Consider the following 24,161-nt stretch of genomic DNA (forward strand, 5'->3'; position numbering starts at 1 on the left):
GTTCTAGTCCTCGCACGGTGTTAGTCCTTCGCCTATGTCGATCATTATTCCGTACTGGTGATAAACATGACTGCCATTTTGCAACAATGTTACTTTCATTGCACGGAGATTAACATTAGCAAAAAGGACAGACTATTATGAGTTTTCTGGAAAGAAATACATTATTATGTCATGCATAAACTGAAGTACGCCGCTCGGTATATTAAATATTGATCAAACAGAGTGTTCGTATTTGTATTACTGGTGACACTTAATATCAACAGAAGCGTAATTATTCTTTTAGGCTACTTACGGGGAATGCTACTTCCATTCACGAAGTGTGAGTTTATGTATTTTAGTGACCAATAATACTAATCCAAAATGGTAGCCAGGGCGAGGTGATTGGACGCCAGGCTTGGCAACTGACTAGGTTGAGAGGTGGGCAAGTTAACAGCAGCCAAGCATGATACACTAGGGAAGAAGATCCTGTTTGTCTAACTGAGAGGCGCTCCGATGGCTACGCCGCCGACCCTATCTAACATGCCTCGGGGCTGCGGGTGTAAGGGCATCAGGTCCTGCTTGCTCTGCGAGCCATTGAAGGAGGCCGACGGGGGGCAGCCGAACTCCGCAGACGAGGTACTTAAAGAAGAGGGAATGGGTTATGGCACATACGAAGTTCGATATGACCAAAATGCCAGGTCACGATTCTTTTTGTTAGCATGTCCGTATCATTTTCCACTTTGTTTTACATTGTTAACACGTTTCGCAAACTTTAATTTACTTCAGTAGGCAAAGAGCTCCCATCCCGACTTTGTGCTTGGTTAGTATGTATGTAGTATCCCAAACATTTGACAGTCATTCGACCTCTTTATTAAGGTTTGGTATTATTGTATTCTTTCTACAATTTTGGTGTATCATATTGTCAATTTCGATGTTGTCATTAATGTCAAAGTTGTATGACACCACCACTTACTATGATATCATCAAATATGCTAATTAGCTAGCTCTCCTAAGAAATTTCAACTCTTGAGAGCTCCGATCGTGGGAGTTGTAGTCTTGATTTGCCTCACCTGAACAAACGTGATCAACTCCTCTGATTATTACTATAATCTATGACAGAAAATGCCATGCCTGAAAACATGGTGACCATCAACAGTCCACAAACCCACTAACTCTTCTATCACTCGTCGACTTTATGCAGGGTTTTTACAATGTGCAGCACTCCATTTACTTTTGGTAGTGATCACGTGCTGGCACTTGCACCTTAATCTTTTTGTAAAATGATCAAATATATTTCACCATTGGTTGTATGGAAGGGAGACAACATCAGGAATCCAGTTTCCGACCGGTGAAGCCTATGTGACTCCACAATAAAGACCAGAGATTATTAATTGTGATTAAATGGGTTTATTTTAGTAGATTAATCCATCCTGTATACAGAGTAGGAATAAATTCACATGATACAGCAATATAGTTTGCAGCTTAAAATGTGCCAATAAGTTGAGCTGTAATAATACGAGATGCAGAATAGTTACAGCCACAAGAACAAAGCACATTGTTGCAAATAGGTGTTCCATAAATAAACTTCCCTTTTTATTGTAAGCAGGATTAGTTCACCAGAATTTCTGCCCAGCGAGCATAGAAGGTGTTAGCATGAAAGAGAACCTCTGTAGAAGTTCAGGGAAATAAAGAAGTGTCCGGCATGAAGCTTTGCACTTAAGAAAAGTCCAGTAAGAGAGACTTGTCCCTCTGAGTCGAGGGAAAGTCTGCCTAACTAACTATGGAAGTACCAATTAAATATAACAGTAGCTTCAAAAACACCTATATCTCTCTTTACAGTACCAGGAACCAACCAAATTGCTGAATGCAAATGAGTCAACACACTCCCTTTCAGTTCCCATCTCATTGAACTGGGACTGCAGCTGTCAACCTTGAGCTTCCCACCATCCTGGTGCGTGAAAAATAGAAAGCCTCCTTTGACCATTATTTCTCGGAATTCGTTGTCGGAGTCCTCCCGGCATGCCTTACTACCAGTCATCTGATACAATCAATGAGTCTTTCTCTAGCTAGCGAGAAGCTTGATAATGCACCTGCAAAGCAAAGGTTACAGCACTTGGCAAATTAAAGAAACATTCTCAGTCGAGGCCTTCTGTCGAATTAAACCTCCTGAATCAACATGAATGTGAATTACAATATGAAGTGACACAAAATAAAATCAGTAAACAATGTTAAATGTAAATGTGCATAACATGGCTACAGCAATCAATTAATGCATTCATGTGTATATCATTTTAGTGTTTGAAATGGATATAATCCTTTGATTCATTTGAATGTAACACTCGTTAGTAAAATTAAATCACACATTCAATTTAAATGTCATATGTGAATGTATAAATGTGTATTCATGATGTAAAAAGAGTGGAGCCTAAATTACACTGGTCTGCTAGTTTTGTGCTATAGAAATACCATGTTCACATAACTGCTTGCATGCTTCAGCCTGGAAATTCTACGTGTACGTGGCATGAACAACATCTGTTTATTCCTTATGACTTCTTTTTTTGTCACATGTCACAGTGACATTTGCTTTTTTTTTACCAGACAATTTGTTAGTTGCTACAGTTGGTGGCAAAAAGCCTTTAGGGAAACCAGACAGTTGCTAACTATCCCAAGTTACTTCTTGTCATGTTTGAGTAAGTGACCTAGGCCTACTCTCTTTTTTTTTTTAATTTACCTATTTTAATGTAGCACTCCAGCTATATGCATGCAAACAGAGAATGAGAATGTATATTTTTCTCTTTCCTGACAAGATGCAACCTGAGATTAGATCGGTTATTTGTCATTGGATGCTTGGCAACAAAGTTGACTGTGGTGATTCCTCTTCCTGGGAATCTTAATTCACATGCGTTTGGAGAAAGATGGCTTTTGTTCTTACAGTCTAGCATCAGATGGGACTTTGTAGTAATGGTGAGTATTCAGCGGTTGCAGGCAGAATGTAGGTGGATTTTTATCTTGTTGAAAACACTAAAATCTGAGGTGTGGACTTTGTAATACTGCACGCACCGCAGTACCTGTGTCTTTTTTTTATTTTTTATAATTTATGTCACGGTACAATATATTAGACGGCTTTTATTGTAATGCACATCCCTCCCATAACCGTTCTTGTTGGTGGTTGAGGCACGTTTGGGCAACTATGTTGATTACAATTTGTTGCACATAAGATCAGTGTGTTATGGCGTTTCTTTAGTGTAAGGTAAATATCACACCCCTACCATCATCAGTGTGTCACATGGAGTCATGCAGGACCTTATTCTGGCACCAAATGTACTAAATCTATAGAGGGAACCTCTACGCCTAATCCTGAAAACGACAGGCTTAGCCATGCATCAGTATTCGGGCAACACCCAACTTTACCTGAATACTCCACAGTTGAAGACCACTTAATTCTAAGAGGAGGCTTAGAGAGAGAGGTTGCATAACTAATTGTTACATAGCAGTTCTTTGTTTGTGGAGCCATCTGTGTGGTTAGTACCAATAACAAACCACCTACATTCTGCCTAGTTATACAACTCAAAGTGAGATATACTGATTGTACAAAATTGGTTTGCAAAAATGTGAAAAATTGTGCTTCTAACTTTTTTTAATAGAAAAAACACAATAAGCATTTTGAAGATCTTGATTATTGAAAGATACTTGGAAGTAGAATACAAAAGCAATCACTAAATAATTTAACATTCAAGGACTCTGAGTAACCTCATAGGATTAACAGACCGGATACACAGTGGAATTCAGTTAAATTACATTCTCTGTGCTGAAAGCCTGGGAGTGCACAACGGAATCTGGGAGGCAACTCCAGCTTTAGTCATTTGTAAAGTAGGTACAGCGAGTCAGAAACCGTATTGGTGCACCCATAAAAGCAATAAGAATCTATTGAAGCATCTTGCCTGTAGCAGAAACAATGTTGGGCGGGCATGCCATGCACTCCTGTGGGAGTGAGACAGACCAAGGGAGGGACCGCGGAGGCACGAATGGGTTGCTGCAGTGCATAAGCCTACTTACCTCAAGGCGGCCAGCCTGCTGGTGTTCTTTTGTGATTATCTTCTTTCTGGGGGAATTTCTGAAGGCAGCCTCACATCGCCATAGTGTGGTTTCCTCTTCCCAAAGTCCTCTGGTAAGGATCTCTGGGATATGTTTAGCTGTCCAATCCAAAATGGTATTTCCACCATTGGTGCCTATGGAATCTTCCTGATACAACATGGCGGTCTGGTTTCCTGTGAGGTATTTCCTTTTTGCTACCTATTTAAGGAGGGGGTTCCTGTTCACTCCTTGTGTCAAAACACTTCCAGGACTCCTGTGGTGTTTTCCTGTGCTCCAGTCCTTCCTTAGGATCCTCTAGGAATTGATGGTCTTCCTTCATGATTGTTTGTTGTTTTCCTGGATGTCTTCTGTTGGTCTGGATCCTTTTCTCTCTCAGCCTAGAGTCATGGTTTGAAGTATTTCTAGCGTTCTGGAGTCTTTGCAGTGATTTTTTGCCCTCAGACTTTTTCCTTTTTTATTGGAGCCAATTCCGGGAGGCGCTTTCTGCTTAGGGGCTTCCTGGGTCCACAGCAACATGGCTACTGCAAGAGGTCGCCTATTGCTGGTCACAGGGATTTTATAACTACTTTCAAACTCATTCTTCAACCCTTTTGGTGGCCATCTGTCTGACTTTATACTGAACTCTACATTGGTTCCTGTCCTATCTCCATTCAGGGAAAATCTTCTCACTACCGTCCCACAGGATGCTTACTGCCCTTACCTGTTCTGCCAGAACCATGACACACTATTTCTACTGACTTCATTGTCTCCCTGCCACCTTCTGAGTGAAATCGGTCATCGTGGTTACCATTGACTCTTTTTCCAAAATGGCTTATTTTACAGCCCCAATGAAAATACCTTCAGCCAAGTCCTTGGGACAAATCTTTTTACAGGAAAGTTTCATATGCATGGCTTACCACAGGTTACTAACTGATCATAGCCCTCAGTACATCTCTCGTTCCTGGAAATCTTTTTGCAAATCTCTTAAAACTGAGGTAGACTTATCCTCTGGTGTTCTCACCCAGACTAATGGTCAAACCGAATGATTAAACCCCGGGCTAGAACAATATCTCTGATGCTTGTGTAACTCTACTCAGTCAACTGGCCATCCTTTTTAGTCTTGGTTAAGTTTTCCTATAACAATTTCATCCATCGGGCTACCCAATCGTTGCCATTTTCTGCCTCAGCAATCTTCTTCCTCAGACTTTTTCCCTGTGAAATTAATGAGTTCTATCACGGTCCCTGCTGCTGCCAGCATTATTTGACAGCTGCAAGCTGTTCGACTGAAGAATTCACATAATCTTCAGGTATTTAAAATGTGGATGCAGCTTTATGCTTACAACGGCTGCATCTCTTCTCCTTCCCATGAAATTGGAGATAAAATATGGGTCTCCTCCATGTTTTTACCATCTCATCTCTCCCTCAATACATTTAAATCACAATTCTCTGGGCATTTTAAAATTGTCAGGTCATCAATCCAGTTGCCTACCAAGACCCATTGTCTCCCACTTGGAAAATCCATCCTGTGTTTCATGTTTCTCAATTAATGCCTTACAGAGTGAATCCTTTTCAGCATCTGTTTTCTTTGCCTCCTCCTATTTTAGTCATTGATGAACATGATTTAAGGGTGAGGAGATTTGTGACTCTCACATTTTTGTGGGAAACTCACATTTTTGATCCAATGGAAATGATACCCTCTGAGTGATCAGTCTTGAGAGGATACCCCCTCCGATCATGCCACAGTTTTGGTCTGCCGCCTCTTCCGTAGGCTTACGGATAAGCAGAAAGCTTCTGCCACAGTGCATACTGTGGCATGCCTCCCGAAGCCCGCAGCCGAGACAATGTCGGGCTGGCAGAATGCTCGCTCCCATGGGAAAGACCGCAGAGGCACCGGCGAATTGCCACAATTCCTAAGCCTACTAACCTTAAGGCGGCCAGCACGCTGGTGTGGTCTTCTGTTGCAGTCTTTTTCTTTGGGGCATTTCTGGAGGCAGCCTCAACGTCTTCATAGTGTGACTTCTTCTTCCCAGTGCCCAGTCCAAAATTTCTGTTCGACCATTGAACCCTTTGGGATCTTCCCACTCCAACATGGTGGTTTACTGTGAGGTATTTCCTGTTTTCTACCTACTGACGGGGACGTTTTTGTTCCCTAATTGCGTTGCAATGTTTCCAGGTCTCCTCTGGTGTGTTCTTGTACTCCAGTCCTTCCTTAGGATCCTCTCAGAATCAACTGTGTTCCTTCCTGATGGTTTGCTATTTTCCTGGTTTTCTTCTGTCGGTCTGAATCCTTTTCCCTCTCTTCTTAGAATCCTGGATTGAAGTTTTTGCCAGTGCTCTGGTGTCTACGCAGAGGTTTTTTCCCCTTGGGCTTTCTCCTTCTTCTTGGGGCTAATTCCAGAAGACACTTTATGCTTAGGCTCACCCTGTGTCAGCAGCACCTTGGCTACTGAGAGGGGTGCCCCATACCCTTGGCAGTCAACAACTGAAAACTTGGGCATCTGGTCCAACCCACAGCCAAAGACTCTCCCCCTGGCGTCAGCTGCGTGACATCTATATTGAAAAGCTATATCTAGAATGATATGGTAACATATCCCTTTACATTTGAGTGCACACAGGAGAGGACTCACTTGGAAAAGTACATTCTAAGAGAGCTACAACTAAACTTATTACCTTAGACTGGTCTGATGACTCATTGTCATTTTTAACGATCTCTCACACACTAAACCTGCCTCACAGATGGAAACCTCTCCAAACCAAAATGCTCACTTGTAAACTGGAAAAGCTCACCCTCTTAGACATTAAAGAGCAAATTGCTCGCAAGATCAGTCAAGGTGGCTCATCTGTAAATGTTAAAGAGGCTAAATAAAAATCTGTGTGTGATAATAACAGTAAAACAACTGACCCCCCATTAATCTAAAGAGCCCCTACACTACCAAGTCAACCAAGATTCTCAAATCAAATCGCTCAAACTAAAACAACCTCAGAAAACGAATGGAGAAAACTGAAATCTCCCAGCTACTCTTTAAGCAATAAACTTGTTATTTTAATAGGGAATCCATCTGCCTTTAAGAGCAACTCATGATCTCTCTTAATAACATCCGATCATTGTTCTGGCACATAAAAACCAAATCCACCCATCTGAGGTCCCCAGGTCCTCTGAAAAGATCAATCATTTAACTGAGAAAATCTGATTATCGAGAACAAATTTATGTCCACCTGATTTACTGTACTTCTCCTCCCCTGTTTCTTCCCATATTTGGGACTCCTTCTCGCCAGTCAGAAATGTAGGAATGAATCCATGAAACATCTAAAACATAGAAACTACTTTGTGACCCCATAACAGCCAAATTAATCAAAGACAAATTCCAAAATTTAAGGACACATAGTTTGATCTGGTCAGTGCCTCCCAAAGACAAGGCATATGCCTGACTTCATTGGAAAAAAGGGACGATCATACCAAAATAAAAAAACCTAATCTTGATCCCTCCAAAACGTCTGGCAAGTCTTCAGTCTACCATGGCTAGGAAAAAACATAGAAAAAAACACAGTTTCAAGCTTGCCAAATTATTATATCTTTATACAGAGTTTAGCAATCTGGCATCAGAGCTGATTTCAGCATCAAAAGAAGAAACTTAAAAGTGCTCAACTATGTACACTATTGTGAGCGTATCTGGCCTTATTTGGTTTTCTAATTTCTATTTATAGGGGGACGGTTAGAGGTCTAATGGACCTATGAACTCTGTTAAGAGTGATTTTCCATGAACACCAAACCATAACCTAACCACAATGAAGGAACACAAAAGAATCATCAATTCGTTTAATCAGTTAAGAATCAGTAAATTTTGACACACCATGACCCATTTGGCCAAGAATAACCACACAATTTGGTAAAGTTTGAATTTTTATTTCCCTTAGTTAAGTTTTTTGCAAGCTATAGATCAAATGATTAGGCCCATTGTCATGTCCTGGGAACTTCAACTTATCATGGTCAAAAGATAATAGTATCCATAACTAGAATATAGTATTACAGCATATGAGTCTCACAGGAAGCTTGAAGAATAAATCTTTGCAATATTTTTACTTTAGGTTAGCACTGTGTAAACAATGTAAAATTCTGCTGAGACTGAGAAAAACATTTATTGATATTTCTTTAATACTTAACGCTTGACATTAGGCCTTTTCTCAAGTAGGCCCCCTTTTCACAGTCTTTTAATCCTGTTAATAATTATAAGTAAAAACATTTCATTAATCTTTATTAATATGAATCAAAATGCATTCAGTTCTACAAGTGCATGTCAATTTTTATAAACGTTTATTTCCATTAGTACACGTTATGACTACCACCTATGGTGGGCACATTTTACCAACTCTCGACTTTTACTCTAATTGACTACTGTACGGTAATTCTTACTTATTACACATTGAAATATATTCTAGAACATTTATTTAGGCTTTCAAACCATATTCTCAGTTTGTGCCTGTTGGTATTACAAGACATTTTAGCTGCCTTTGTTACAATCAATCACTGTCACAAACATTAGAACACCACATGGGGTTCCGATATACGATTCTAAGCTGACTCCAATCCTTCCTGACACACCAATATCAAAAGGTGAAAACTGAAGACCACAGTTCCTTTACAGCTTCCCACAGGGACAAATCCTAGCCCCTACCTTGTTCATTCTTTACATGGAACCACTTAGTCAGGTGTCACGTTGCATCAATATGCGGATGATGCCCAACTATATCTAGAATCTGCTTACGCCAATTACATACATTTGATGGAAGAGACATTCTGCTACTAACTCTACCCCACCTTTCTGAACTTCTTAAATCTGAAAGGTGTTTACCTAAGGTGTCCCATCCTCATAATCCTAACAATTCAGTCTTGATTTGGCTCTCACTCTTGTCCCTGTATTTATATAGTGGTGAAGACAGCAAAGTTTCACCTTCACATCCTAAAGGATATCCACCACCTCCTTTCTTAAATCATCTCTAAACAGCCGTTCATTTACGAGTTATCTCAAGACTAGTTTTCAAAAATATCATACTAGCTGGGGTCCACCAAACTTGATGCCCCCCCCCTAAAAAAATTACTTCCCTAGGCTAGTTCACTCTGCTAGAAATATTAGTTATTTCAATTTCCATTCTCAGTGATCAGCATTGGCTTCTCAACATGACAAATATCACATTTTAAAATCTGTTACCTTGACTGTATGCATATCCATAACTATATAACTGTTTATATACCAAACCTTCTCACCATTTGTGGGCCTAAAAAATCATAAGATGTTTGTTTTTGAAACCCATAAATGTAGAACATCCATAACACATAATCACATCTTCCCTGGAGCAGTCATCACAGCTTGGAACTCTCTACCACCCAAGCTCAAACTGTAACCCCACATGTCACCTCCCAGAAACACAGCAAGCCCCACTTCTTCAGACGCTACCTAAATTAAACTATAAATGACCTAGGTTTGCAGAAAATATGTAAGGCACTATGAAATGTTTGTTCTCATTGTTGTAACCCTATGCCCATCTCAATTTAACCCTCTTTGTTTTTTTATTTTTAAATGCCTTCACACCCAAGTAGGGTTGGTCGCACTATAGAAAAAGTTAAAGTTAAACTACTCCCTCCTAACTCTCTCAATAAGCCAGTATTTTCCATTTGCCCCCACTTCTCAAGCCTCTTCTAAATGAGTTTTTCCACCTTTTCATGTCACATGAATGGTGATTGGAGAGTATTGGTTTACATTTAATACACTTTCACTGCAAGTTTTGAATGTGTTTGACTGTTGTGTCATTTCTTTGCAGAGGCTAGGGTGCCTAACATGGATAGAAAAACTTAAAAGGAGAGAAAAGATTAAAGTAAGGGAAGTATATGAGAGACTGAGAGCTTATCTTAATGAGATTTTGTTTTGATTCACAAATGGGTTTAGTACAAATACAAAAAGCCATTTTGCAGTCGCAGACCTGTGATTATTGAGAATCGCAGCTTTGTGACCGCAAAATGGCTTTGTACATCTGGTCCCTAATGTTTTTGCTCCATGCCAATGAAACAACTAAATTCATTGTGGTACTGCACAAACCAATGATACATTACTTTCCCTAATGTGTTATGCCGACCAATAAATTTAAGTGATGATTGGGGTAGGTGGGGCAGCTTACTAGACTCAGTCAGACGTAGGACTAGGGAGCTTCGTCGTGACTCCCACTTTCAAGGCAAGCAGAGGCAGCTACATGCAAGAGTGCATAGTGGCACCGAAACATCTGGTGCCAGAATGATTGTGACATGGGTGGGCCTGGCCCCAGTGCCGAATGGATTTCCCCTAAACGAAAGTTCTTGTGAGTGGTGGAGTCACCCTTCCTCCTCTGCAATTTTCAAGCTGGCTCTGATCATATAAGGTTAATTGGAGAAGGCTGTGGTGCCAAATTGTTTTTGAGATTACCTGGCTGAGTGTGGACATGACATCCCAGAGACTGGAGTAGGCTGCTTACCGCATTAATATAGTAGACTCACAGTGACGTGGCCCTGTGGGTGAGATTAGCCAGGCCATGTTCCTGGTATGGGACGAAGGTGAGCCCGAGAGCTGAAGGTGAGGTCACACAGAGTCATGTGCGGAATGGTGTGCTTGAATGCTGACTTGATATACGAGTCTGCCTGAACTTTTTGAGGCCCAATCCAGAGAGTGGAGTGCCAAACAGATCCACTGTGCCTTCTGTTACCTCATGAAGAGAAGAGGCCCATCCTCGGTCGGAAACGCCCCCCAAAGACCACAGGGTCAAATGTGTAAAACACAAGAGGGACTTCTTCAACCTGAGTAAGGTACAAGGGCCCCACCTTTGCTGGGATAACCAAGAGATAGAAGACTGCCTTACTGTTAGCATGGCCAGTGCGAAGCGCTATAACAGGACCTACTGAAACAGATGAGAGGCACTCTTCAATTGAAAGTGGCTTTGAGAATCTTAAAGTCAGAGTGAACCAGACTGAGTCCCAACTGGGAGGCCTTCATCAATGAAAGTAGAAAATTGAGAATGCAGTGCTCATTGAGGTGGAGGCAACAAGAGGACTTCAGGCAGTGCTTCATTTCTGCTCTGATCTAGTTGGAGAAGGCGGGGGGAAATATTGGACAATTGGTCGAAGGCTTGTCAATGGAATATTTTGGGTATTCCAAAACCAGAAGAAGGAGGGAGTATGGTGGTCGTTATCACCCAACTACTGGGGCCGGAGACAACGGGGAGAAGAAGATGCCGCTTCTATGGATGTGTGCAAGGCTTTCCCATTGCCAACAAAAGGCCCAAAAACTGATTGGCAGCGCACCTTGCTGGAGTTGGGGAGTCCACAACAGCGAGAGGCCGTGTTATGGTCTGCCGCAATGCAGAGAGGTCTAATGTTTAGGGGGCATAGGGTACTGATGTTTCCTGATCACAGCAGGCTGGCACAGAGCATGAAAGCTACTGGCAGCCGGTCATGAATACTCTGTGGAACATGGCAAATTTGGAGGCACAACGTAATGGGTGGAGTTTTGTCTTCCTAGATTCGAAAGCATCGAAGGCTTTACTTGACAGTGAAAAGAGACCGGGTGAGTGCAAAGCCCCCAGGAAGACACGTGAAGGCCCTGGGTCAGTGGTTCCCAACCTGTGGTCCAGGGACCCCCGGGGGGTCTGCGAAGCGTCCTCAGTGGGTCCATGACCGCTTAGAAAATTAACTTATATTAATAGATTAATAAAGTGTATGTAAATAAACTGGCTAAATGTACAATTGAAAAAGTCTAAACGTGCTGTAAATGTCAAGGAATTTGAAATTGGAGACTAAAAATTAAATTGGTATCCTCAAATTGATTTGGGGGAGTAGTGCAGGTGCATCAAACATAATATAGTATTGACTTCAGAAAAGCTCCAACCTTCCTATTCAATTGAAACAAATATTTTTTATTTTGTTTGCAAATGAAATAACGTGTTTTAATGTGTGTATGTGTTTAATGGAATGCTTGTTTCTGTATTTTTTGTATATTGTTTTGCTGTCCAACTCATTGATAATGTATAGGCCTGGGTCCCTGGTTCCAGTAATGACTCAGTGGAGGGGGTTAGGGGTACCCAGATTCCATTATTGATTCAGTTAGGGTCCCGGGTTCTCACAAGGATAAAGTGGGGGTCTACAGGAGTCAAAAGGATGGGAACCACTGCTCTAGGTCACTGGGTATTGACCATAAGTTCCAGAGCAGAACTTTAATAGTTTGGATGTCGCTTAGAGTTGAGACTATAATGCCGCTATTATCTTACCTCCCTTCCCCACAAATGACTTACCCTTTGATTCCCGTTCTTTAAAGTAGCACAGGGTAAAAAACCTTTCGCACGGTTACTATCAGTGCAGGAATACAGTGATAGGTCAATTGTTATTATCGGTCAACATGTAGTTCAGTGGGTATCCTTGTGTCAGTTTGCTTTACAACTATGTTATTGTTTTTTATTTTTTTTCCTTTTTCTCCTGCCCAAAAAACATACAAACGTTAAAATCACGTGTTTGGTGCAAAGTCAAGTAGATGTGAGTCCAAATTCACAAGTGCTAAATGCTGGTGACAGTATATACCAATGTGGAGTCTTCGGTGCTTAATTGGTGTCGGTGGTGGGAACCAGCCTTCCTTTTGTGGAGGAGGTCTTATGTTTCATTATTAAACTCTGACCGAGAGCTATGGGGAGGGAGCGACGGATCGGACAACAGTGACAAAGGGAGAAAGCAGGAATGAAAAGGAACTTGCAATAGTGAGATATTGAGGCAGGCCGTTTAGGGTAGTGAAAAAAAGAAGCATACAGTTCAATCCTGCAGTGCATCCTTGGTGGTCCACCGATCCTGGACACTGCGCCACAAGTGCCGGGCTCGCAAGAAAACTGTGGGCCACCCCACCACACATTTGTTTTCCTTCAAATTAAATACTGTCAGTCTTTAACATATTTGTAAGCCATGGAAACATTAAAGAACCTCTACACAGTAAGAATACTGCAGATTGAAACAATATACATTCCACAGAAAACTTTTGCTGTTTAACTGTGAACGTGTTGTAATGCAGCTTTCTGAGATGTCGCCAGAATGCTGTGATGGTATTAGTAGTTTGATTCCTCTAAGAAAGCTATGTCAATTGGTGATTACATTTGATGGAGCAGTTTTGGTGTGTACGGTGTGCTGTTTCTGTTTTAGAATTGTAATGACTAGTTCTCTACTGATATCTCTACTGTCTGCTTTATTTATTTTTCTCTTTTGCAGAGGAAGGCAACTTTTGTTTACTGCCCTACATCTGGTTTAGCCATTGGAGAGGAGTCGTCTGAATTTTCTGGTTGGACCTTTCCTTTTTCTGGGGTGGTTTTGATAAATGACTTTGTAAATGAAGACGAGGAGCGCATGATGACGTCTATGATGGATCAGGATACTTGGAAGGAATCTCAGTCTGGCCGGCGGAAACAGGTGAGAGTCACAATTGGTACATATCTTTTCTCAGATATAAGGTGTAAACAACAATCGCATCTCCTAAAAGGGGCGGGGCGCGTGCGGCACGACAGGGAGGGGAAGTGGAGGGGGGAAACACATTCAATTATTTAAAAAAAAATAAAAAAAAATTACCTTAACTCGCTGCACGCCGCTCCTCCGTCTCAGCTGCCTTCTGCTGCAGGCACAGGCTCCCAGCCTTCCCTGCACCAATCCTGACGCTGCTCAGAGCAGCGTCAGGAATGCCTGGGAGCCTGTGCAGGCTGTCTCCAGCCCAGCAGCACGGTTACCGGGCTGGAGACAGCCTACTGCACATGTGTGTTTGGCCGGCCCAAGACTGCTGGACAAACACACATGCACTCTCCCTCCGTGCACATCACCCCCAATGCCCTGCCCCTTTCAAAACGAAAGGATGATAAACATAGTTTCAGTTTTCATTCTGAAAGGTTTGCAGCTTCTGCTGCTGGGGGGGGGGCGGGGTCACGCTCCTCTGCCCATATATGGGAGCCGCCCCTGGTAAACAACATAGAGACCCCTCACTTCTGAAAGACCCCTGCCTTATGAATTTTTGGCAGTGATTGAAAAGACTCCAAAGTAACAGGGTAGTTGATCAAAGCTGTTGTTCCTTTAGACAGACTTTACTTTGTAAAATACTGGAGGGTGGCCTCTTTAGAAGCAAACAATATCCTAGAAGATCACTGCATGCCGCCTCTTTATTGCTCCTCACAATTGAACATTTGTTTGTTTTTTAAAAGCAAATCTGGTCCATTTTTTTTTTCCTTTATCACTCTTTACTCATTCTTATAAGTCGGTATAATGCATATTGCAAAGAACACATATAATACGACTTTGCCATTAATTATCCGGGATCCTATTCCTGCGACAGAGTGTATAAGTCAAGTACTAAGCCATTTGAATGTAAATAACAATTTAAATCGGGTCCCAAGGCTTGGCTGTGATGTACGCCTGTTGGCTAGCCAGCGTGCTCATGCTTCATTGGATCTGGAGAACTCTTCCATGTAAATCCAAGCCATTTATTATGTAGGTCAAGTGGTCCCCGTGCCTCCCCAATTGCTAACTAGCTACCCCTCATGTGTCTTGACACAGTTTTTTGTGAACTACAGCGAAAGTAGTAGTGTTTGGTATCAAACACTATATCTTAGTAAATCCACACTGATGTCATTGTTGGTTTTAATGCATACATCCAGAGGGTACCTTAGCAGTACCCCCTGAAACCTACAAGTCCTCTAGTATAGTAAGTCCTCTAGTATGCTTGCTGGCATTGACCAGCCCTGTCACCACAGACGGGTTTCCGACCCCCTGGAGGTGAGAGCCCCCACTCTGAGGTCCCAATCAATGCCTGCTCTGGCAGGAGGTGTTATCATCTCCTCCAGCAGGATGGCTAGTAAACCTGCATACCAAGACCAGCGACTTCAAAGTCCCTGCCACAGTTCATATGCGACACCAGCTTCCCTCAGACCTGGGAGAGGATGTAGTGACCCCAAGGGTAAGTAGCTGATTCGCTACTACCCTTCACTTCCCTTAAAGCACCTAAATTGAGCATTTAAATGACCCCCTGACATCAAGAAAAGGAGATCAAGTCAAGACTGGGACCAACTTCACAAAGAGCTGCAAACCCCCCTAAACCCTTAGAGGAATGCCCAGCACCTCAACAACCAAGAAAGATCTCCCTTAGAACAGAGGATCTGCTTCCCTGGCTCTTCAGGCACGGCTTGTAATGTCCGGTACTCTTTCACGTTGGCCCACCGAGGGAACAACAAGCCAGGAGAAGATTGTTTGGAGCTCAGGAGGTCAGCCCTGACACTTCTCCGAAGTGTTGAAACGCTGACCCCTGACAGAGTCTCCCCACACATATACCCGGGGTACTGGACCCCTTGCAGCAATCATGGCTTGTTGGTGGTCCATTCGGTACTCTAACAGCACCAAAGCAGACCTACCATTGAGGGATGCCAGGATCCACAAGTCCAGTCAGGAGAGCAGCCCCTCTGCCCTGTTTCCTCTCTTCACCAAGATACAGTGTGGACGTCTGACCACCGCGACCTGACGCCTCAAAGTACCACTGCATCCGAGCACCACAGCCCGAGTCCGAGGGAGGCGACGGTGTCAACGGAGATCTAGGACCCTCAGAAGCTGAGCCCAGCCTTGGGTTTGGCCAGACTTGTCCCCCAGTCCCTACCTGCTGCCTCTTTCTGCAGGGACTGAGAACCGTGAGAGTCTTCAGCAGCGTGACCCGACTCCTCAGAGCATCACTGCACAGGAGCTTCGAGCACGAGTTTGGTGTTCCTGCGTGCCCAAGACCTGAACCCCCCCTTTGGGTTTACCTGGACTACCCCCCCTCCCTGTCCCCACTTGCAGCCTCTTTGTCCCAGGATCATTTCCTATTGAAGTGAATGGGCCACCCAATGCTGAAACGCACATCTGCACCTGGACGCCCCAGGGCATCTCAAGGTGACCTGTTGGTGCTGGATGTATGACTCTAGAACAAAAGCTGTAAAGCAGACAACTTCAGTAAGGAAAGCGATAGAACAAAGCTGGAATTCTCACCCCAGTTTCTAGAATGAACTGTAACAGCACACCAGCATGTAGAGTGCTATTAAACATGCCAAAACAACAAATGCCTTAATCACGCGCCCACTTACAGGCATCATTTTGCAGTAAAATATTCCACTTACTTTTGAACATTTGGAAATCGTTTGTAATTACCCAAATCATATTGCCGCCTTGCAGAAATGCATTACACATTCCTTGCAGTGTACTGGTTTGTTTCCGCCCAGTGCACAAATGCAGTGAAGTAATGGACATGTAGTCTTTTTGGATTGTGAAAGCACAGGCATTGGTGTGCTGCTGTGAGCTGCTCCTGTAATAAAGAATAACCAAAGCAGGTTGTGAAAGTTTTTTTTGGCCTGGGACAAATCTGTTGTCATGATAAAGTGTCAGTGTGGGCAGTAGCTGCAGCAACTTGTTAGCGAATACCTTCTATGGTGTTTTATAGTTTAGATTAGTCACGGAGAAGGGTGGTAGAATTTGACCTCTTGGAGTAAGGATCCTTTTTGTTTAGTAGACTTGTACGTCGGTGGGCTGTGTCAGATCAGGTGGTATAATCCCACTGGGAACTCATCTGAGCCTGGTATCTATCAAGCAAATTATTGCAATTTGTATCTCAGTTGATGTCGAAGAGGTGCCCTGCACTTCCTTCTGCGGATTTGTTATGGTGAATATTGCAGTTAAGTCTAAGTATGTCTCCACGTGAGTATCACTGCATACCGGTGTCTTAAAGTGCCAATGGTACCCTAGTCTTTGTCAGGAATAATGACATATCATGGCAGAGGCCAGTACATTTAGCGTCTTTCTCCATGCTCCTGGTGCCCATGCCCCGCCTTTAAGGGGCACTGGCTGCTTTTAAAAAAGTTCAAATGTAAGGAATGCGCACAAAGATTTTGAGATATTGCTGGCCCCCCATCCCTGTATTTGCAGGCAATGGCAAAATGTCCCTTGCCTCATACATATTAAGGAGGCAAGAGGTTTTCTGAAGGTACATTCTGCAGTGTGCTTGATCAGTAAATCGGCAATAATGTAAAACCAGGCCAGGGTCAAAAGCTAGTCGGTTTAGTTCATCCAAGATCCAGGAAGCTCAATGTTCCTTGAAATATTTAGTTCTTCCACTCACTTACTTGTTGATGTTGTATTCCTGCCGTTCTCTCCTACAGCTAGCATGATGCCTCACATTGACAACAGACACTAGGGGCCTGATTACAACCTCGGCGGATGAGACACTCCGTCACAAACGTGGCGGCTATCCCACCCACCGTTTTACAAGTTCCATAGGATACAATGGAACTTGTAATACGGCGGACAGGATATCCGTCATGTTTGTGACTAAGTATCCCATCCCCCAAGGTCGATTTTGTTTTCCTGTGTATCATATGATGCGCTGCACAAGTCATATTTTATGTTTATCAGCAGAGGGCATATGCACCTGTGCCGGATTATTATAACCACAAAGGGAGTGAACACATATATTTCAGATCAAAGTCTCCATCCATAGGGTCTCTATTGCTCATACCTCCATTAGAGTCTTCTTGTTGATGTGATTATGCTTACTTGTCTTCCACTTAAATGTTTAGTGGTCAAACATGGCATTTTTCATCACTATTTGATGGACTGGGGAGCTGTGACTCACAAGACCTGTAACACCTGCTGGAAAGACACAAAATCTTCATTGCAGTGCATAATTTGAGCAGGTGTTTGACAGGGTTCAGCATCAGAGCTCATTTTAGAATAGCATGAGTTTAAGTGTTTCATTCATGCTAGTCGATGGTATATTTTGCATGCACAAATCACTTCTTCTGTAGAACTGCTAATAGTGAACGCCACACTAATTTTATTTTTTACATAAACGGCTGGAGCAGCTCGTGGTGCTTTCTAGGGTTGGGGCGAGTGGGGGCATAGGGAAATGAATTTAAAAAAACAAACCACTTACCTGGATCGCCGCTGCTGCCGCCACCGCCACGCCACTCCTCTGCTGCAGGCACAGGCTCCCAGCCTGCCCTGCGGCCAATCCTGACGCTGCTTAGAGCATGCGCTCTCCAGCCCGGCAACACAGTGCTGGGCTGGAGAGAGCCCTGTGTGAATGTGTGTTTGGCTGGCCCGAGAGGAGTGCACAGTGCAATCACAGCCTGTGGCCCAGCCCCTTTTACTACAAAATAATAACAACACACAGTTTTGTAGTAAAAGGTTTACAGCAGCTGCTGCTGGGGGGGGGGGGGGGGGGGTGGCAACACTCCTCCACCCTAGTGGAGGAACAGCGCCTGACTTCTACCACAGAAAAGTGGCAGTGGCACCTTGCTTCACCCAAGCCCTAACACCCTCACAAGAAGGTACCTGTAACACCAAGCTCAAGATGCCCTCGCACTCCCCGTTTACATCTAAATGTAAAACCGAAAGTGAGGTGCACTATGTGTTTTATCTGCGTTTCTAAGGTTTTTAAGTTATATATAACCAAACTAACCATTACTTCAGGTTAAACTTTTATTGTTCCCAGTGATTCTTTTTGTGATCATATCTAACAGTTCCCTGCTGTACCCAGGACCTCTTGACATTCAGGAAACGCCTCAAGACATGGCTTTACGACCAGTAGCCCCATCCCCCCCCAGCGTCTTGAGACATTAACGGGTGAGTAGTGCACCTTTATAAATCCTTTGGTTGATTGATTGCACCCAACCACCAAGATACCAGCTACCAACCCCCAACACCCTTGGTCTTTGAATTTTAGCCCGGCCCATCAGAAGTAGCACGAGTTCAGTGACCACATGATAAAACACATATTTTGTGTTGTTTGTTTCATTATGGAGCGACACCATACCTTAAAGTGTAGAATTTGAAATTATATATGTAGTGCACAATGCTACCATCAGACAGATTTTCCAGGGTAGTGACATCCCGCCCTAGGCCTTAGGGGCCCGACGTGCCCAGGTGCCACCCCATTAGTGACGTGCTGCAGTCACCTGTAGAGGTAGCCTTGAGTACCTTAGTCCTACAGTGCTTGGGCTACACATCCATCTGGCCTTCCCCTCACCCTCTCCCATTTATCACATGTGGAGTCAGGAGCCTCGCTGAACTCACCCAATCTTGTGACAAGCTGGGAGAAATTGGGGTGAGAAAGAAGAGACTGAAAGTTCGTGCCTGCATAGTGCATCAGGTTGGTGTATGAGCTGCTCAGACTGGGACTTTGTTTAAGTGTTCAGGGTGGAAAGGCGCTTCTGTCCTCTCCAAAATGTTCCACGGAGCACCCAGTAGCTGTGGAGGGACAAAGTCACCTGATGGTAAAAGCATCCCAGCAGAAGCTAAATGACGCTGCATACCATTGCTGTGTGACTTTTTCATGCCTGTGCAGGCCAGACACAAGAGCACTGGTCTCCTCAATTTGTGGAAATCACATACCCATCTTGAACCTTCACTTTCTCCTAGTGAGCAAACCGTGTAGAATCTGCTGTTAAGTACTTCGTTGCCTGCTCTTGCCACACAGTGACCCCCCCCCCCCCCCCAACCTTTTTATCAGCGGCACAGATGGCTAGCTGGGCGGAGGCAGAGCTGGTTATGGTGGGTGACTGTTATGAGACCTCCACACTGATACCACTGGCAACCCTGATTTAATTGTATGGCCTGCCCTCGGACCAGTTCCTCCATTACGAAGCACTTGTCTGGACTTTCACGGCTCTCTGGGATAAGGGCATGGATGAACCACAGACGCATGCAGACCTCCAGCTGTTGTTGTATATGGGAGCCGAGCGGCACTTGGTGAAATGGTTTTATGGCACTCTTAATCAAATGGTCAGTAAACCGCTACATGTACTACGAACGAAGTGGGAACTGGGCAGGGACATACTGGACCAAGAGTGGGTGTGATTGTTGGTGTATCCACAGAAGATCTCCTGTAACACACACCTCAAATGTAGTCAATTCAACTACCTTCACCAGACTTAGCGGACACCTAAGAAACTTACAACTATTTATGCGGAAGAGACCAGGCACTGTCCTAGATGCGCCTCAGAGAAGGCAGGTTTCTGTCATATGACCTAGTCCTGTGCTTATGCCTGGGACTTTTGGGCAACAGTGGTGCGGGAGCTGGATAGGACACTCGACCTCGGTATAACTTGCACTTTGGAGATGTTCTTGCTGTGGCCCTTCCCTAGGTCAAAAACTAAGAAGGTGGAGAACCGCTTCATTGATTTGGTGGTGATATTGGCCAAGAGGCAGATTTCCTTGACCTGGAAGTCAGTGGTGGGCCTGGTGGTGTCCAGGTGGGAGACTGCTGTTAGGGAGTGAGCTAGAGCATAAGAGTTAGCGCTTCAGAGGGAAGAAAAGAGGGAGTGATGGGACTCCCCAAAGCTCCTCTTTGGATGGGAATCCTAGAGGCTTTTAAGGATCCAGATGGCCGGTCTGCACCCTTCTCCAGTGCATTGGGCTGAGAGGAATGAGGTAAAACGGCAGACCAGAAGACCGCACACAGCTATTGCAGGTGCTTTGGCTGTTGGGGGCCTGAGGGGGTATGTTGAATGTGCTATAGGTTAGCTCTTGTCTGGTATTGTTATCCCTGAGGGTTCATGCCTGTGCCGCCTTCCTGACTGAGTGGGGAAAAGTGTTGGCCTGACCTCTTCGGCCCCTATTTGGCGAACAAGAAATTCGATAATTACCTATGCCCAACAGTTTACATTGTTCGGTTCTGGTTATTGTTTTCAGGTCTGCTCTGTATCTTGACAGGAACTATGTATTGGGCATGGATGTTCTGTTCCAGTGAATGGAAGGTCGAGATCTAATTTTCCAGGGCATTCCATAAGTGTTCGAATTCAGAGAAAAAACTGTGAAGAATAATGTTGGATCTAACTTACATCCTTGGCTTCTCATAGGCATGGTGTAAATTTCTAAGAGATGTTTTGTTACATTGTGAGTTGAGGAAAACCTAATAAACTTATTTGCCAAAAAAAGAGATGCCTGCTCTGTAGTTTAGAATTATATCCCCTCCCCAATCCAGGTGCAGCAGTAATTTAATGGCCTGACCTAACCAGAAGCAGCTAGGGAAGCATTTTTTAAAACAAAGTTCAGAATCATGTAGATTTTTTTTATGCGGGCATGCTGCAAGCTCACATTGTGGCTGAGCTCCTGTGTCAGTAAATCCAGTTGTTTCCGTGATGGATCACCCCTGTGGGTTTTCAGGTGGTGCCCCACCAGAAATATCACCTGTCATGCCGATAGTCTGGAATTTTTAGTCTTCCACCTGAGAGGCAGCACCAGACCTTGGGAATGACAGGAAAAATATCCAACTGTGCTTGTATGATGGGCCTAGCAGCCCATTAATCTTAAACAGTTTGTGCCTTTTTATGGGGGGCGCTTCTAGGAAGTAGCTGCTTCCAGCCCTTACCTCGTCAGCATGTCCCTGCTCCCAAGTCAGTAGCAGGGCCTATGCTTACCCCTGAAGCATGACTGACAATGCAGCAAATCAGCATGCAGCTCAAGCCTTTATTGCCCGCACGTGTTGTTTTCCTCTGTTTCAGATGTATGACTCATATGATTGAGTAACTTTCACTGCAGCAATAAATGTTACAAATAAATACAACGTGCAAAGCGGTATGCTTTAATATGCTTTTTTTAGTGTGCTTCACTAGTCCTGCACCTTGAAAGAGCAACAGCAGATGCACTGGCTTAAATGACTGACATTTCTGAGAGGGTCCACTTTCCAGCGTAGCCTTTACTCGCGCATGTTGCCACCGGAGCGGAGTGTTGCGGACGCGTTGGTCTAAGATGCTAGCACTGCTGAAGCTTGATGTCATTTTGAAACATTGTTTCTGAACACTGTAGATAAGCTACACTTCGTTACTCCAGGCAGACACCAGTTTCACCTTTTGAAGCAATCTCTGCAAGGCCCTCAAGAGTAGTTGTTGGTCACCCACAGAAGGGAAGCCAGTGACGTTCACACATAACTAGCAGCTCACTGGTTTGTACCACTAATCCCACCTCAGCTCTTACATGTGTAGCCTATATGTATGTAGTGTTGGCTTGTTTTGTATGTAGTTTTCTACTCTGGTCTTTATCTCACTTTCTTTTGTCCCTTTCTGTTTCTAACACATTGATAGGAGACCGAGGCCGCTTGAGTGGCGTGTCTTGTATTGCACACAATTACATTCCACATTGTAAGCATCAAAGCACTTCATATTTTATACACACACACAGAAGGTAATAAAACAAATGTTATTACTCTACGCTACAACAGAATGGTGAAAACGTAAGAATAAAAGTTATTTGTATCAGTATGTACAACAGTATTGGAATGCACACAATTAAGATACTAATGCGAGGAGCAATTAACCCTCATCAACATGTCAGCGCTGTATAACAAATTAATTAATTCAACATACATTAACTGTGCCATTAGGCCAATTACTTTACTCTTGTTCACAACAGCTGCCAACAACTTTCCCACCCGCAGTCTAAGTAGAGGACCCCTGGCTCACACATGGAGGACCTCCTCTTTTACATTTTTGAGTGGAAATGATGGCCTAGTCAAATTTCTGTAGTTTAAGAAGAATGATGGGTGTCGTCCGATTATGTGACATGTTGTGTAAATCGCTCACATCATTTTTCTTTCTTCCGGTGATGCATGTTTCTTATGTCATTTTCCCCTAAAAGCTTGGAACAGCTGAATGCAATAAGAAACTGAGCACGTTTTTTCTCCCTTCTTATTCTATAGGACTATGGTCCGAATGTGAACTTCAAGAAGCAGAAGTTGAAAATTGGCCATTTCAGTGGCTTGCCCGGTTTCAGCAAAGACATTGTGAGGCGAATGGAGCAGTATTCCGCGCTCCACGGTTTCCAGCCCGTTGAGCAGTGCAACCTGGATTACGACCCACAGAGAGGATCAGCCATCGATCCTCATTTTGACGACTGGTGGCTGTGGGGGGAACGTCTAGTCACATTAAATCTACTCTCAGAAACTGTTCTTACCATGTCTTGTGACTCTGCAAATGATCTGTTGTTATTTAGAGCCTCAAGTAAAACGGAGACAACAAACCATGCTTCAATTAATGGTACTTTTCACAAAAAGCCAAACACGGATGACAGAGGAGCATGTTCAACCACTGTCCCCTCCAGCATTCAGAATACAGGACATAATCCTTTGACAAGATGTGTGCCATTTAGTGAAGTGAAAGTGTCCATCTGCTTACCACGGAGGTCCTTAGTTATAATATCAGGGGACGCAAGATTTAAGTGGAAACACGCAATTTACCGTAAACATGTAGAACATCGCAGAATATGTTGCACATTCAGGGAATTGTCTGCAGAGTTCAGTACAGGTGGCAAGGAAGAAGAACTGGGAAATAAACTACTAGACATAGCTTTAAGCTTCAGAGGAAGACCAACCTGACAGAAACAAACAAAAGACTACTTACACACACTTTTGGAAAACATATGAAGAACCAACATGATTGTGATCCACTCTGTAAATATACAATTCTCTTAACTGGACAACTGTGTTTTAAATATGCAAATAAATATTTTAAATAATAATATTAAAAGGAATGGAAAATTCTGAAACTAGGGAGTGCATCAGAACAAAAGGTATCTATTGGGTCAGAGGCGTGGATGTTCACATGTACCAGAAAGGATAGACACAAGATGATAAATTCCCAGAGATGTGGTAGTAATAGGAGCACATTGTTGAAGATGGAAAACCTGATATAAACTGGTCAGAAGGTGAGATATCGGCCATAATGAAACTGGTATTTGAATACATATCCAAAATAAGTCTTGAGTAAAGTCATAAGCAAGGAGAAGAAAAGTTGGGTCTAATTTTGTTGATTAAATTCAGAATTACAGTTTGGGATGTGCTTGATCGATTTCATTAAAACATCATTTTACCGATCGGAGTACAATATTAAGTCCTCCACTGATTTGACTAAAAAGTATGAAAGATCAATATTAGTACAACATCAAAAGAGGATTATACTAATACAAAAAGTTGTACCTGTATAATAGAAACTTCTTTTTAGGTCTCGAATACAGACTGCTTCAGTTGTCTGTTGGCAGACATGTTGGTTGTTTTCAATAC

The 24,161-nt window shown here is 43.3% G+C and overlaps 1 protein-coding gene across 1 annotated transcript; it reads left to right on the forward strand.

The window, feature by feature from the left end:
- Nucleotides 1–298: 298 nt before the first annotated feature.
- On the forward strand, nt 299–23,931 carry ALKBH4 (alkB homolog 4, lysine demethylase). Its single transcript, XM_069226703.1, has 3 exons — nt 299–615; nt 13,319–13,516; nt 22,803–23,931. Exons 1-3 carry the CDS (start codon nt 493–495, stop codon nt 23,475–23,477), a joined length of 996 nt encoding a protein of 331 aa, XP_069082804.1. The 5' UTR covers nt 299–492; the 3' UTR covers nt 23,478–23,931.
- Nucleotides 23,932–24,161: the final 230 nt, after the last annotated feature.

The sequence above is a fragment of the Pleurodeles waltl genome, chromosome 3_2 (genome assembly GCF_031143425.1).
Source record: "Pleurodeles waltl isolate 20211129_DDA chromosome 3_2, aPleWal1.hap1.20221129, whole genome shotgun sequence".
In the NCBI taxonomy this organism is placed as follows: Eukaryota; Metazoa; Chordata; class Amphibia; order Caudata; family Salamandridae; genus Pleurodeles; species Pleurodeles waltl.